This window comes from Wasmannia auropunctata, unplaced genomic scaffold (genome assembly GCF_000956235.1).
Source record: "Wasmannia auropunctata unplaced genomic scaffold, wasmannia.A_1.0 LD335047.1, whole genome shotgun sequence".
Classification (NCBI taxonomy): Eukaryota; Metazoa; Arthropoda; class Insecta; order Hymenoptera; family Formicidae; genus Wasmannia; species Wasmannia auropunctata.
The window spans coordinates 88,894-106,898 of NW_012027843.1; the positions used below are offsets into that span (position 1 = coordinate 88,894).

Consider the following 18,005-nt stretch of genomic DNA (forward strand, 5'->3'; position numbering starts at 1 on the left):
CGTGCATTTAACGGTCCTTTTTTTTAAAAGTAACTATTTAATCCTTATATCGTAATACATTAATATTCGCATAAATAATAAATAATGCGGTTAATGGTTTTTAAATGATACGCAACGGAAATTCAAGAAAATTAAAATATATATTGTCCTAGTATCATATTTATTAATTTCGTCAACATAATCAACGTCGACACGTCGTCGACTGTAGCTCAGCACCGATCACATGTATGTACCTTAAGTCTATTTTACATGTACGTGTCATGTACGTACACATGCGTGTATACACATATATACATAAACTTGCGTGTGCGTAAGAAATATGATTTCTTCGTATTAACAAATAAATAAATAAATAGAAAAACTTTTAAATTCATCTGCCACAATAGCATTCGGTATATTACGAAGTACCGATTCAGAAATCTTCCTCTTATCATCTCGTAAATTGTATCTATGTGATACAATCGTATTTTATTTTTCTATATCAAATTCCCTTGTGCAGTTTCTTTCATTTTCACCATTGATCGATCTGTTTACTTGTACATAAATTTTCGATATTTTCGATATTTACCTGTTATATATTAAATAAACGTTAACAATAACAGATCAGGCGTTAATAGAATTTTGCGCAGCGAAAATCAATATCCTTCGTGTTTATCTTCGTTTTAAAAAACATTATCTATATAAAAAAAATTCTCACATTATGTAGAATTTTCTCGACGCAAGACGAGACGATTGTAAACGCGGACGAATTACACAATTTATTGTATCACAAAGCCATTTACTTTTTATACTTTTGCGTATGGATGTATAGAAAGATATGAAAGTAAAAACAAACGGATTCACCTAAACTCCAAATTAAATCAAATTTATAAAGTTTTGGAGAGGAAAATATTATACTAAAAATATTATATTCGAAAAAAATATACTGACCGATAACTTTATGTTAAATAAATAAATTTGTGATTTTTCAGTATTAGATTTCAGAATTTTAAACGGACTGCATCTGAAGTTAATGTTCTCTCGAGAGCATTGTTGCATTCTAGGCTGTCTCTGCAGATTTAATCTCTAACAGTCTCCTAAATACATATTGTACATATATCATCTATACTAATTATTGATTCTATGGATATGCATAAGATACATTGTGTGGATTTACAAGTATCTAAAAAAAAAAAAGGTTTACCCTCGAAATAACGGTACAATAGGAATAATATCTAATGTTGCTCGCCGTTTATCACCAAACTGCTTTCTTTTAGCCCGCAATTTAGGCCCTCCGTGTAACAATCTTTCTTAACGATAATACAATTGTCGCAGACAGATTTGCTGCACGTACGAATGAAAGAATTGTAAGATATACAGATACAAGAGTCCGTATAAAACCGTAAGAGAAAGAGAGAGAAAGAGATACAGAGAGAGAGAGAGAAGCACCACCCATGTAGTGTCAAACTCGATAGACTTGGCAGGTTGTCCCCAGATTTCGCTAACCGTTCAAGGATCCGTCACGTAGAAAAATATGATTAATTCGCGTCTTGTTTTTTCTTTTTCTTTTTGTTTTTTTTTTCGCGACAATCTCTATTATTCTCTCGCCGGTAAGCGTATTCTCCTCTTCCGCAAATTGAAAAACACACGCGACTCGATGGGAGTTTCATAAAAAAAGAAGACGGAAGTTCGCTTAGCTCAGTTTTAGCGAGAAGACTAAGGACCGCCGTAGTTGTAGAAATAGGTCCTCGCGACTTTCGGTGTACCTGTAAAGTTGCCAATGTCCCACAGAATCTCAACGATGGTTTTTCGCTACCTGACCAACTTGCCGAGCGGGCTGGCTTTGATTCGCGGTGTCAACGCCGGGACCGGGTCGAGCTCCGGCAGCGAGCACTCGGCGCGCAATTCCGTCCACGTCTTGTCGACATTAGTCGAGAGCCGTTCTCGGTATTTATAGGCCGTTCTATCTACCGTCGATTGCGTCTTGATGCAGTCGTCGCCGCCGAACTCGCAGACGCGGTAATGGTGCAGGATGGCGGCGTCGGAGGGCACGTTCAGGGTCCCGTGACCCGGAATAAATTCCCAGACGAAATGATTACCCGCCTCCACCACGTCCTGCGGTTTACAGATATACTTGCTGCGTTGCTTGTGCGGATGCAACTTGGTCCTGCGCCGTGTTTTCTTCAGGGTGATCAAACCGGCCTCGGTGGGGGTGCGGCTGGTCGCCACGAACGGATCGTCCGCCCATTGCAGGTAGAAAAAGGCGTTTTGAAAGGAAAACGCGCCCGTGGATTTGATGTTGATTCGATTTCCCATCCACCTGAAAACGATTTCGCTATAGGGTTGTTCACAACAAAATCAAATCAACAAAAACGAATTGTAAGGAAATTAAATTTTTAATCACAAACGTTTCGTGATGATTTATCAAATTTGAAGTAAATAATTATTTATAGCTTTAGCATGTTATTAATTTACATCGTTTCGTATCTACTGATTTAAAAATAATAAATCTGACGATTCTAGTGCGCATAAACTTTTCAATCTTTCTTCCAAATATGCTATATGTGCCAGTTGTATTATGTATGGTCTTTATTAAGGCGAATAACGTAATCGTACCGTAACAGATCGATTATGGTGTCGTTATGCCTCGGTATAATATACTCGTCGAGATCTACGAGCGCCACATACTCGTACTTGTACATGGACCGGTAGAGGCAATCGTTAAGCGCCGCGAAAAGACCCTCCGTGCGAATTTCCCGCTGGGAAATCATGTCGAGATGATGCCACGGTAGCACCGTAACCAGATCCTTGTTCTCGTAATATTTTAACGCGCAGCCGGCCGCTGCGCCTACAGTATCGTTATACAAGGTGACGTGGGTAGCGCCCAGGAGTCTGTGCAACTCGATAAATTCCACCAATTGCAGAACCTATAAATATCAAACAGATTTTATACGTCAAAATATCGAGATACCTCGTAATGCATTCATTTCTCCATGGAAAAGTTACCCGTTGAAGTTTTCACAGAATAATAAATAGAATCGATTGACGAACCTGCTTTTACCCGGATGCACTTTATGCTTATAAATACATAATTATATCGCTAGATTGCAAAGTACAACAGAGACCTTTAAATTATTATTTATATCAGTACGATAGCATCAAAAATATTATGCGATATAAATTATTTGAATTACACTCGAATCATATATTTATTTTCATCAATCATATATTTATGTTTACCACGTTGATGTATGCAATAGAAAATGTTAAAGAAATTCATAGATTATAAAAATGTGTGCAAATGCATATTGAAACAATTATTCAAATTTTTTCCTTTTAATTTATACATATTTATGTACATTCGCTTTTGCATATTTAAAATTGTATGCTTTTCTAATATTGTAGAAAAAACTTCTATTTAAAAAAATTTTTTAATCTATTAAAATTTATTTAAATCTAAATTAACTTATTTAACTAAATAAATAAATAAATCATTACAAAATAAAAGAAAAATTAAAAATATTTGTATTAAGTTTACTACTCCATTAAATTGAAAAAATATATAAACGTACACGCAAAGGCAAAAATAATAACAAATAAATGTAAACAATAAATTTGTATGCATTATACTGAATAGAAGCAAAACACAAGAGCGATAAGCACGAGCAAATGACGCACAAGTCTGTAAATTTCCTACGTCGTCTATATCTACGGGTGTAATGGTCATCTATTATTTAACGGTGCTGCTTATACGAACAACGTACCCTATTGTAATAATAATGCAAAGGTTTGACGCAAACAGCCAAAGTCTCCTTGTCGTTCGTCCTGCTCTCGAAACGATTCTGTACTAGGATACGATTCGTCGGAACCGCTCGCAGTCTCGCGACGACACTGACCGCTTCTGGCACCTTATCCGTCGTCGGGGATTCTTTAGGTAGCGGACATATCACGAAGCAGGCACTGTACTTGAGATTCCAATTTTCCCGGATCACCTGAAAGTGATGATGCGCTGAAGACACATCGGGTTATTTCGAATATAGGATGAAGAATGTTTCGAATCAGTCATATTAAAAATAAGAAATTTTTTGAATGCTTGAATATATTTCGGCAGTCTTGAAAATGTTGAAAGATCTAAAAGTTTTTTGAACGTTTTGAAAACAGTTTATTTTTTTTTACAATAGATTGAGATTTAGATTGCTCTATTTTCCAGTTTATATACAGAAATAATATATTTCACATTTTTCTGAAAAACTTTATTTCAAAAAATAAAATGCATATATTTATTACGTTATTATTTAATATATTATTTCTGTACGTCGCTTTTTCAGCTCATGTAAAAAAGCTTTTTCTCATAATTACAAGTTTCAAATATATTTCTTTGTTTTCATTACATTATATATAATACAATATCATTTTTGTATCATAATTTTCAAACGATATTTATTTATTTTTTTTATATAAAAATTCTTTTGTCAATGGTGTGCTTGAATTTTCCTGCTATTTTATGCCATATTTTATTTCAATTTCCCTGTGGCGTTAATAAACTAGACTTTTAATAAATACAATATGAAGTTAATAAACCAAACTTTTGTAAATACTTTCAGAGCAACTAACTACATCAAAGTAACTGAAATATTAATATTGAGATAATATTGCTGTTCTTTCAAGTTTGGGATAGTTAGATATCTTGAAACAAAATTGTTTCTCTGGGAGGAGCATACCTTAACTTTGGCAGCTACCGTTACCGAGGCAGTGACGTTTGCGCCGTTTTGTTGTCGATACCAGAGCCTACACCAAACACGCTCCGGTCCTCTGGTTTTAGTAGCGCTTATCACACGTACTACACCCTGACTCTTGCCAACCGGCGTACCCGCGCCGCTAACTCTGTTGTCGAAATATGCCGAATAAACGAAAAATTTGAACCTAGACCAAACATACATCTCATTACCTCCATGTGGCGTACATGGCGTAAAATAAATAACAATTGGCTTCATTTGATTTATTACAATTTCGAAGAAAATTATATTTGACAATCAAAATTCACGTTTGATGATTTGACAATTAAAATTCATGTTTTCTGATAAAAATATATAGACCATAAAAATTACTTTATTGTAAATTTTACTTTTTTATTTTAAAATTTCATACGTTTTTTAACAATAGAATTAATAACGACACTGTGAAAACAACACATCTTAAAATAGAATGTATTACACGGTTAATACGATTTCGAGAAGCTAAAACTCAAAAATAAAAGAAAAAATACGAGCGTCCGTAAGAATAAATTAGTCAGGTACGTGATTGTCACGCACAAGTGGACGAACCTCGTGTTAGTGACTGGCAACCATTCGGCATGCGTGACCTTTAGATTTTGATCCAGCTGCGGTAAACGAGCTTCCAAGCTGGGCGGTAAGCTTGGTAAGCCACGCGGATCCGGATGTATTACCGTCTTCTGTCCGCCATTCTCCCCGCGTACCAGTAACCCGACGTGCTCGTCAAAGCTACCCTTCAAACCGGCGTAATCTTCAGCCTGGAGATCAATCGAAATTACCACATACTTACGTGTTTTCTTTAAAGTTCAATACCACTCAATAATCAATTATACATGTCTGTTCGATGACACATGAGAAGAACGTGATTTCGGCAAAGCATTAAAAAAATCGTTTTATTATATATTTAAGCAACAAAATTTTCTCTAAATTTCTCAATTAACAGGCGCGATTAATAGAACATAAGACTTTTTAAATTAAAATCAGTTTGTCCCTTCGGAGTCAAATCGAGTCAGATCTTAAACTCAAAGATTCTCAGATCGGTTAACTTGCGAGACGAGTTTTAAAATAGTCGGGCTTTTCTCTCTCGCGGTATCTCGGACGGGAGATGTAAACGGATGAAGAAAGTTCCGCGGAATCGAGCAAACTAATTTGTCAGGTGGTCGCTCGCTCGTATCCGGTTAAACTTTTCCACTGCGGTCGTATGTCTTTTCCGAACCACGTTGGGGCGTCGTTGAAGCAAGCTGCTGTACAGAGCTATTTTTCCTTCAAAGTTCTCGGAGGCTCGCGTGAATCATTGTCCGGTACTAGACGCAAAGGATGCATAAACTATACGGGGTGTCCCTCGAATTTAAATGTCCGAACTTCGGGAGCGTGTGTAGGGGATCGATAAATTAAAATAAGAAAACAAGCCCTTTAGAGTTCCTTTGCGATTTTCTCTAAAACAAAGCATATCTTTAAAGGACTTCTTTTTTTAAATTTATCAATCCCCTACACGTTCTCGAAGTTTGGACGTTTAAATTCGGGACACCCTGTATAGCAGGTACAGATATCGACGAAGGAAGAAAAAGGAAGGGGCGAAAAGAACGAGGCGTATGCTCGAGAAATCGATGTTCTACGCGGTAAAGTAAAGTTTTCGGTCTTTTCACAGTCCGCGAGTTTTTTTTTCGCCTTACTACCGTTGCTTTGTATGTGTGTTTGCTTTGTTCGCGTTCTCTTGTGAAGAAAGAAGAACGTATAAAGTCGTCGACCTCATTCCTGATTCTAAAATTCCATTCTGTGTCCTTTAGCTTACAATAGAAAAATGCTTCGAGAATTACTGTGAAAGCAATAAATAATTATAAAGAATTTAATAAAGATAAAAAAATACAATATACAATATTAAACAAAATTTGAAAATTATAACTTTAAAATTAGTTCTTTCATTCACAGAGGAAAGGTACCGTAAGATTAAGATAAGTAATCGTATTACTCAAAATAAGAAACAAACAAAAAAAATAAATAAGAATCGCGCTATTGTGACATTATATTGTAAAATATTTTTTACGCATGTTATTTCAATACATCAAATCATTAATTTGAAGAAGAAGAGAAATACATAAGTCATTTAAGACTATCGAGTAATTTAAAAGTTTAAAACGTTTACACGTGTGTCCGCGAGCGATGAGGAAAGTTATCAGATAATGACCGACGCGATGGTGGAAATGAATTTATCGGGAAGATGGAAGTCCCGCGTGCGGAATCAGACGGAACGAAGTTACGTAAATCGTCGTAGATAGCGAGGGGGGAATAGCTCTTCCCTTCTGAATACTTACTCCTACTTCCCCGTAATCCGGACGATCGGGCGCAGCTGGCAATCGATGACCGCTCCTGTGACCCCCGAGTACGCCGGTGCCGCCGAGGCTCACACCGCGCCTCTCGTCGATCAGGAATATCTCCGTGAGGACGATCAGGCCGAACACGGCGAAGAACATGACGACCAGCATGAACGACATGTTGGCGCGCTCCTTGAGAACGCCCGCGTTCGCGCGGCTCCCGCCGGAGCCGGATCTCCTGCTCGAGCCCATGCTCGAGGGGTGGTTCTGCAAGCGACACTTTGCAAGTGAGCAAGCACCCGCGCTCTTCTCGTCCGAATCAAAACACGGTTGGTTTTCCAATAACTTAAGCGACACGAAAAAGCTAACGTCAAAGTCCACAAAGCTTATACAAAAAGATATAAAAACGCTATAAAATCTTAAGTATAAACAAGAGCTACATCCTAAAACTAATAAAAATGATAAAATATAAAAACGCTGTAAAATTGTGAACTATAAATATAAACTCAACTACATCCTGAAACTAATAAAAATGATAAAATGTAAAGAAAAAACGGAATAAAAAATCCACTTTAAATGTCAATGAAAACCGAATTAAAACGAATGGTTTAGGAGTGTTGTGTCATATTAATGTCTTTAATTAACTGTTTTTCTGTCCAGTTTAGCGTACACTTTATTATAGTTCAGGCGAAATGCAGATTACATCTGACTCCGTTCATGTCTCACAAATTGACTTCTCAACCTCTCGTTCTTGAAGTCGGTTGTCCATTATCCGACTTGTTCTAGATCGTTCTAATAATAATACGTTCTAGTTTAATTTATCGTTGCGGTTAATAAACATGTTTGAAATTTGTCGCTCGAATTTCACACGAAAAGAGTTTAAATAAAAGTATCGAAATCTGTCGTGTAAATGTATCGGTCTGAAATAAAAATACATACAGGTAAACATAACTTGTCATTTATAAAAAAATATGTCAAGACATTCCTAGAAGTTTAAATGCCTGTTGTATTTGTCTAACTCTGTGTAACGTCTATCTGTACGTGTATGATGTGTAAGTATATATTATATCGCGAATATAGGATGTATGAAGAAACCCAACATCTAACATTGTTACTTGATTTTCAGAGGCGTGCCGATCGTCACAATATTATCAATAATTAAAATTAAATTTAATAAAATATTGAAATTAATGATAAAATTAGTAGCCATAAAATAAAAGATGATTTGACTATTCATTTCGATTATTAAAAATTAATAGCTAATAATTTATGATATTACCGTCTCACAATTATACCGAGTCAATTAAATCGTTATGACACATTAAAGATAAAATTTCAATATAATATAATTTTATTTAATTGTCACGAGCGTAATATGAAAAATACAATGAAATACGAGCAAAAATAATTTGCACTGTAAATTAATTTTATTTTTTCAAATAATCCTCTGCAACTTTTTATCAATACATTTCTCGATGTCACGCAAATTCCCTATTTGTAATCTTGATTCAAAACATACAAAACAAAAATAAAAATAATAAAATTACATTTGATCAGAAGACTAACTGAAAAAATTTTTATTTTATATATATATTATCAGTTACTTACTTAAAGTGGTTCCAAGAAAATTACTGCCAAGCATGGGGATAGCAACTCCTGGAAATAATTACAGAAATTATCAATTTTTATTTCAAATTAATAAAATATCTTATGTTTCGTGTTATTTAATTCGTGTATTTGAACCCATATTAATGCGCAGAATATCTCGCTATATAAATGATTTGTTACTTTATTATCCATAATGCGCACTATTCGTGGGTCGAAGCGAATTATGTTATTGATAATTGAAGCTAAATTCGACAAAATTTGGATATTAATGATAAAACCAACAAGCGTGTAAAATAGAAAATTATTCGGTTATTCATTTTACGATTATTGAAAAACAATGGCAAGTAATTTATGATAGAATACGATTTCACGTTCATTTACGGTCCCGCAATTCGAACCAATTAAATCCTTAAGGTATATTAAAGCGAAATTCTAATGCGATATAATTTTATTTAAAGTGTTACAACAAATCGGAAGGTAATGCAGAATAATGCGATCGCATTAAGAACGATAATGTTGTGTGCATTTGATAAGGAGGCTGGTTTTTACGACGCGAACTAATTCGTATGCATTAACACGGAAATGTGATGACGATCAAGTTGAGAATATTTTAACGTTATATATCTGATTGGACGCTAAAAAAAGACGCTAACGCAATTCCGCGTCCATGCAAAAGGACATCGCAGCATGAATTGTACGAGCTTACGACAGTCGACCATCTTAACGACTGGGTCGCGTGCGAAGGTAGTCTTTAATTAAAAAAAGAGAAGATGGAAAACTACGTCGAAAATTCTTCAAAGCCGTTGATAAAATATATGTCAGTGTCCAAAGCGCATATATGTTAAAAATCAATTTCGTGTAGCGAACTATTACTCGTAAAACTACTTTTTTTACAATTATTTTTTAGTTTACTATGTATTACTACGCATCGCCGTATCGATGAGATTATCAAACATATTTATTCTAAAATTATACGATATAACGAATTTGCGAACATTGTTGCATGAAATTTCATAAAATAATACGCCAATAGCGACTTTTATGCAATACACTTGAATTTGTGAATTTACGCTTATATAATTAGCTATACATCTTCCCGAAATATTGAGACGTTCTTCGTTACGAGAATATTACATAAATATTGCAGATCTAGCTTGAGGCATTAATAAAGAGAAGGCATTAATAAACTAACCTACCGTTAATTTCCTCCGTATAATCAGATCGTTATCATTTCTGAATTATTTTGTTTCCCGGAGAACGTTTTATAGGAATAAATACACTTGCCGCCGGCGCGAAGTCTTGCCACTGAAGATTTACGTTGCAATTTATCTTCTGGAGACAGGTTTCGTCGTTTACACGAGGCACTTTATAAAAGGGCAAGGCAGTCAAATCCGATGCTATGTATACAAGATGTCTCGAATCTAGCGAAACATATTTTAAAATCTCGACAGTTTATGCGAAAATAGAAACTGTGCAGTCGTGACTTGGAAAACTTACGAACAAATCAAACTTTGCTCTACCATTATCTCACGTAGCCGTTTTTACTTCAAGGCTCCAACAGAGTTTTCATTTAAAGTTTGCTTATCAAGGATAGCGTTAAAAATAAAAATAAAAAGTTGTGACGGATAAGATACCTTGCTATTCTCGTCAAGATTCGTTCTGAGTATAATTATTAGCAATAAATACTAATAAGATAACCAATAAAAGTATAAGTAGCATTTTCCTTATTATATCTCTGACTTTCTTTGAAATTAATGGGTAGTGATGGTAAAATTATATACTCTCTTCGGTACGTTCTCTACATTATTTTTTCCAACTGAAATTAATACATAACAGATTTTTTCTCATTTTTCTGAACAATGTTAAAAAATTATTATATAGGAAAAAGCATATTTTTATAATATATGAAATTTTACTTATTTATAATTTAATATTACGAATGTCATACTTTTTACTAATCATATATCATATCATATAAAAGTAATTCTCTACTAAAAATATTATATACGATAATATTGATATTAATATCTAATCAAATTTAATATCTTCTTAATAGTATTATAGTCTTTTAATACGGATTATTCTTAATAAAAGTTTTTAGTATTTAATATACATTATAATATTTATACACATATTTTCTTTTCTCATAATATAGAACACATATTCTGATAGAGCGTGTGAGATAATATGTGAGAGATCCGCATCAGTTACGTGTGATACGACGGCATAATAACTCGTCAGCAGAAAGCCGCAGTGGATAAATCCTCCTACAGTCAGCCACCAACGGACCGCTACTAACTTTCGACAGCCTCAGCTTCGACACACTGACTCCCTTTTCGCTGCTCTGCAAGCAGCACTCCCTTTTACAACGCACTCTCTGTTTTTACAAGCGCCAAAGGAACAAGCATGCAGCCGGGAACCTCGCTTCGAGACCTCGTTGCTGCACCGGTTTTGCATAAATGACGAAGGCGACCTAAAACCGGGACTCGCCGAGGAGTATCGCAATAAATTAGCGACGTCGTTTAACGCTCCTGCCAACGGATAATATTACGCCAGGGCGCAACTGAACAACGGACCTCCCCTATGCGTATTTAATCATGCGCAACGTCAAAAAGGACGTGAAATTACGATCTCGAAGATGTTGAACCTTGCGAGGAGATTGTTGCATCGAAAAGCGAGAATATTTTTGAAAAGTTTTAACGAGTTTTCGTTAAAAGCGCTTTACTTTCTCGTTCTTGTACATGTATAATATATTGTTTATAAGGAGAAAATCGAGATCAAAAAGTCCAATTTAATTACAAATATTTGATTAGCTTTTTTTTAGTAATAATACATTTTATAGGAATTGGCATTGTTTGTCTCAGGATAGGAAATTTGTCAAATTAGCGTCCATTCATAAAACGATTTATTCAGAATTTGTCAAGTTAGCGTCCGTTTATGAAATGATTTATTCAGAAAACAAATAATCGTGCTTTTAAAGGCTTCCCTCTTATTTGAATTTAATTATTCACAATGGTCAACTTGTGGTCAACAATAAAATTATACGCTGAAAATAACCATGAATGAATGAAGTGTAGACGAATGTGTTTGCTTGGAATTACGACGGTTATTATGATTCCTGTTGTAATCGAGTCATCTTCCTATCCCGTCTCTCTCTCTTTCTGTCTCTCTCTCTCTCTCTCTCTCTCTCTCTCTCTCTTTCTCTCAACATATATTTCTTAGCGTTTATATAGTACGGAAATTAATACGGAAGGCCCTAAAGGCAATCCGGTCAGTTTGACCGCAACGGATATTATTTCCTTCCGCCTGTTGCGCCGATCGATTCCTTTACTAGGCCATAATATGTTCTAACATCGCAAGATTTCCTCTGATTTCTGACGTCGTGACCTGTAGGTAATACGAGACACCGTCCAAGATTGCAAACTAGCGTTCCTCTCGACCCGTCGTCTTAAAAAGATCTACTAACGAAGCGATTATCTTGAAAGAGTTTTCGGAAGGACAAAAAAAACGTAATTCGTACACTTTTTTTTATTGCCGAAATGGAATTATATTGTATGATATACTCTAATATATTTTCTAGAGATTTTGCGTTTCAAACAATATAAAAAGTAATATTGGTAATATAATATTTAAAATATTTTGAAACAAAAACAACTAATATCGTCCTTCAACTTGAAAGAATAAAATATTTTGAAAAGAAAGAATATTACATCAATATTTTTAAATTATTTCTAGTGTACATGGGCTTGTAATGAGATACGACGCCGCAAGGAATTAAACACACTTGAATAATTTAAAATTAAAAAAGACCGCATAACGAAAAAAGCTTTGAGAACATTTACTACGAATACCGGAAATTTCGTGTTTTTACTCTTTCCAGTAATAGTTTTAAAAATAATCTCTTTCGTTTCTCTCATATAATCGCAGTAACACAATACTTGTGAAAAATATAAAACAAGATTATACATAAAATTGTACACGAGAAACCTTTTAAAATAAATTAGAAAAATCAAATGTATAACGCGTACATGTTCAATTGTTACTCATATAAAATAAAACATTCACGTGGATGATTGCTCCTACATTTAGCCTCGATTCAAAACGAGTTATCAACAATTTTTTTTTATTAGCGCTAAATCGCTTCGAATCTCGTATCGCTGTCCCGAAATCTCGGTATTTAGCGACGAATGAAAATGGACGATTCATTAAGGCAGGCACAGAGGTGAGAATGATTTATTTCGCGGTGGGAACAATAAAGTGTTCCTGCGCGCACCGACGATGGAATCGTCGCCATCGTTAATTGCACGACAGCAGTTCTTTCAGCGGCACCGACTGACAGTTTAATTGCAGATTTAACTGACGAAGTATTCTGCAATCCGCGGAAACGATCTATGATAGTCGAGATTATAATTAAAGAATTATGCGGAAACGCAGAGAGAAGTAGAAAAAAAAGAATAAAGGCCGACGGTATGAGAAATTAAGAGAATCGATTTCCGATGGGAAACCATAAGGAAATGAAGAACGTACCACCGTTAATTATATAATCTCGAACTTTGCAGACCGCCCTTAGGAGGGTAAATATAAAATAAAAAAGTTTCAGGGTATTATATAAATCATATTTTATATAATATATGTGTAAAAATAAACAAATAAAATAGCCGTTCTATGTTTTTTCCTATAATTATTCCGCAATATTAGCTCTGTTCCATGTTTTATCATACAAATCGTATATATATGTAAATTTCATGTAATTTATCGCGTCTTATAGAAATGTCGGCAAATTTAAATGAAAATTAATGTTACAAGTATCTAAATTCTCGCTCGGGATTAAATTTTTTCTACAATTTGTCTGCTTCTGCGATAGTTACATTTATGTGCGTTGTGTGTATTTTAAATGCTATTAATTTATCTTCCAACACATATTCAATATGCCGAGTGTCCTCGAGCGCTTTGATTGCACATCGATCGTCTGAAAAAGCCTATTATGCCACTCTCGTGTGCGTATTATTAAAAGAATCAATAACTTTCAATAACGTCCGCCGCTCTCGCTTAAAATTGCAGGTGATTACTCAGCGCCGTCACAAGATGGGCTGTTATCGATTGTATAACCGAAAAAGGAATACAACGATGTGGAATACTGTACTGGAAAAATAAGTTGAAAGAACGGAACAGGGTCTTTTATCTTTCATACAAGAAAACGAGATCGCATGTGTGAACAAGCATTACATTAGGTACCACACTCAATTCACGTAACGATCGCCGCCGAGTGAAATTCCCACCGTGATATATCGATCGTGACTCGAAAAAGCCGAGAGTCTATAATCTCTGCTTAGTATAATACGAGTATCACGAGGAAATGTAGAGAGATAAGCGATTCGTTATCGCGAATCGCGAATACAAACTGCGGACGAGCTCATTTAAACAACAACGTGTCTGCAATATGCTCGTCCCGTGATACTCGGTATCGCGATCTCAATCTCCACCTACGCGGCACGGTACGTACGTACGTACGTATATAGATGTTATCCGCGCGCATTGAAAGAGACAAAAGAACGCGATTTTTCATAAATGACATGTGTGCGCGCGCACGTTTCCTCCCTCGCTCTCTTGGCGCGGATGTGTTGTGCCCGCGCGCGAGTAGGCGACACTTAATCCTCTTATCTCGAGGTCGTTTTATCTAGCCGTTCGCGAGCGTGTGTTCAACCCGTCGGGATTACGTAAAGCAGAAAAAATCGGTCACTAAACCGTCTCGTTGGGTATCGATGGCGGCGAAAATGATTTATCTTACGCTCCCGAGTTATCAGATATGTATCGCTGAAAAAGTGAAAACTTTAACAAAAAAGATTTTACTCTCGATATTATAATATATCATGAATTAAGATAATTAAAAATGACGCAAGTCGTCCCGTTACAACAAGCAATAATTAATCCATTTGCGTAATTGGAGGAAAATTAAGATCACCGATACGGTCATACTTTATTTTTAGATATTTTGCTACATTTTGTTTTCATATCATATCTCTTAAACAAAAGCGAAAAAAAAACTTTGAAAACATGAAATACAAACTAAAAAATATCTTCTATCTAATATATAATAATAATATTTTTTATAATACTGTTGGGAATTTTACGATTTTTAACATTTTCGTTAGATAAGAAAAAATTCGTTTAATAAAATAAGCCCCAAAACTGATAAAAATTAAAAAAAAGGGGCATAACAAACAGATATATAAAAAATAGTTTTAAAAAGCTATAAATATATAAAATAATCTAAGTATTAACAATAATGTATCTAATACTTAATAATATTTCAACTATACAATTTGCAAAAGAAAATAAGTGTGTTACTTTCGCATTTGTAGAATTTATTTTTAGCTGATTTTATATAAAAACAAATATACGTCACAAATATATGAATTATGGATATTGTTATTTCTTTATCTAAACAGATCACACGTTTTTATTAGTATTAATAAAGTGCAATGTCTAGTTTGCAAGAAAAAAATGTGTCTTTTTAGAAGACCTAGTCGAGATCGGCTTTCCTTTAATAAAAGTATAATAAATTAAAAAACAAGATTTTTGATAATATTATTTAAGATAATATATATTATTCAATGTCGTTAATTTAACAATAAGAAAGTTAGATTAGCTTATTAATTTTGGCGCTTTGGATTTAATAATTGAAAAATATCACGAATAAAGATTAAGAGAGACATTTCACGGAAAGAGAAAAATTACTTAATTATTTAATCGTCCGTTTAAGCGTCCATGATCACACGTAATTATATATTTAATAACTCACGATTTTTTGTTCTTATATTATGTGATTATTTTATGTGTATCGATTGAATTTCTACTTTGCAGTTCGCAAATACGTGTAATAGGCGCAAGAAAATAATTTGCGAACAATAAAGCGTTCAAATTGACATTGGACGGAATGTCGCCGAGTACATTGTCGATAATTGCTACAATATCATGTGGTATTTATTCGCAAATCGTGTAATTGGCGACGTACGCGATGAAAATCAGACTAAAGCAGTGACACAATCAAATATAATGGAAATGGGAATTATGTTAGAAGAGCGTATACGTAAATATGTATAAAAACTGACGCCGATAAGGCTTGATTGACAGACACGATACTTTTTCATTAGCAAGTAGCACGCTCTTCAAGCGAATTAGAAAATTAGCAGCTAAAAGAATATAATCATATAAATTATTATTTTATATTCTATATAAATTTATTCTATACATTTAATTTTATATCCTATAAATTCTATAAATCTAATGTTTTCAGCTACTGGTTTTTTAATTCGCTAGAAGACTAGTGAGCTAGTTGCAGAAAATCGTCGTGCAAATGTGGTCTTATCTGTGTCAGTTTTTACATTTATCGTATAATGAGTATAATGAGCTTTTCTTCGCATTTTTAACAAAATTCAACTCAATAGTAACTTTTATAATACTTCGTGTGTATGTTGAATATATAAACGTCACCTGTCAAACGAGCTATCATTTTATGTTATTCTGTTATATATGATAAAGATTGAAATAAACTTGCATTAATAAAGACTGCGAGACGATATTTTCCGTTGACGTTAAAACGCGTGATGAATGAGAGAAGTCATGTGTGTATTTTGTATATTAAATATATATAAAATATATATAATACTTTATATATTAAGCACGCAGAGGGGTATTGGCTGTCCCACTTACCGCAAATTATTTTTTAACGACAGATTCTGTTATCTAGAGATTATTTTTTGTTATTTAGCGAACATATTGGAGCATAGTTTCCACGTTATAAGAGAATGAAAAAGTCTTTTCGTGAATAAAACTTGAAAACACATGAATTATTACTCAATCTTAGAAAGCTTATATATTGTAATAAATTTTTAATTTGGAATTAGATCGCACAAAGATATATGATGCAAAAAAATGGAAGAATTTTCGTACAAGATGACTACTTCCAACATTGTTTTCACCAAATAACAATTAATATATAAAAAGCTAATTGTATGCTTGAAAATGTAAAGCAACGAGACGGCCTAAATCTAAGTAGGAAAATGGGACAAATTTAAGAGAAACTTTATGTGTCTGAAAATACGTTAGTATGTCGTTAATGGAAATGGGAAAGAAACTAAATACATTATAACGTTGTAAATAAGCATTCCCACAATCTCCTTAATTAGAAATTCATGAAGGATTTCTCTCCTGGCAAACGCGTAGAAAAAACTGGAACATCGAAATGGAGAAGAGGAACATTCGAAGCGTTAATTAAACGTTAATTAAAAATTCGGTGCACACGGAATGAATTGTGAATTCGCGTGCGTTTACTTTACTCGAAAATTCGTAAAATTCGAAACAAGTGCGACGGAGTTGATTAAAGCTTAACTTCTAATGTGAGATAAAAGGATATAAACGAGTTTTTTAACCTGTTATAGTCTGCCTCATGAAAAGCGCCCGTTCGTTCCCCGAATTCCCCGTATCCTACCGTCCAGTTGGGGAACGCCGAACCTCGACGCTACCCTCGACGCGATTCATCGCGAGTACGCGACTCGCGCGGGGGCAGGTCGGAGTCGATCCGTCACGCGAGAGAGCTCCCGTGGTTGATTTCACTGTCGCGCGTGAAGGACGGGAGGCGAAAAATGGTAGGTAATGAAAAAAAAAAGTATCGAGCGTGCCGCGAGCGCGGTACGCCGACCTCGCGGTGCAACCCTCTCGAGCGGCGCAACCCTCGCTCGCTGGCACAGCTTGCGCCACGAAGCAGAGCCCTCAGAGAGCAGCTTCGCCGAAGGCGCGTCGGGCCGCCCTTTCGCGAAAAGCTCGCGAGATATTGAGAACAACGTGAGGAGGACGCTGGCTACTCACGATTAGCGCTCGACGTCCGCGCGATGTCCTGTCGCCTGGCCGCAGTGTCCCGACTCCGACATCCCTGTGACAGCTGTCATCGCCAACCGCGGCCGTGCGCCTCGCGCTCATATCGCGACGGCGATCTCGAGCGTCGCCAACCATCGGGCGGGTAAACAAAAAGGCGCAGCGAGCGGCACGCTGTCACGACGCATTCGACGGCCGCGGAGTGGATGATGATGTATGCGCGACGGACGAGCCGAGGGGAAGATACTCCTGAGTCCCGAGAGAGGATCCCGTCTACCCCGAGAGGGGCGAGCAAAATGTGTGTAGGCAGGCACGCGAATACGCAGGCACGCACGCACGCACGCAACCCTGCCTGCCGGGTCAGCCTCGATCAGGCCAATCGTCAGCGAGCACCACGCCAACCACGCCGAGCGAGCCGCGCGAAACCAAAGCAGACGTCGGCGACGTGAACGCGCTCGGC

At 35.7% G+C, this 18,005-nt stretch overlaps 1 protein-coding gene across 1 annotated transcript; it reads right to left on the reverse strand.

Annotated features, from left to right (window-relative positions):
* Positions 1–141: 141 nt before the first annotated feature.
* LOC105457766 lies at positions 142–17,988 on the reverse strand. The gene is made up of 8 exons (XM_011702616.1): positions 17,540–17,988; positions 8,672–8,719; positions 7,064–7,330; positions 5,304–5,509; positions 4,701–4,902; positions 3,744–3,971; positions 2,596–2,906; positions 142–2,299 (listed from the first exon to the last, which is right to left on the reverse strand). Exons 3-8 carry the CDS (start codon positions 7,313–7,315, stop codon positions 1,792–1,794), a joined length of 1,707 nt encoding a protein of 568 aa, XP_011700918.1. The 5' UTR covers positions 7,316–7,330; positions 8,672–8,719; positions 17,540–17,988; the 3' UTR covers positions 142–1,791.
* Positions 17,989–18,005: the final 17 nt, after the last annotated feature.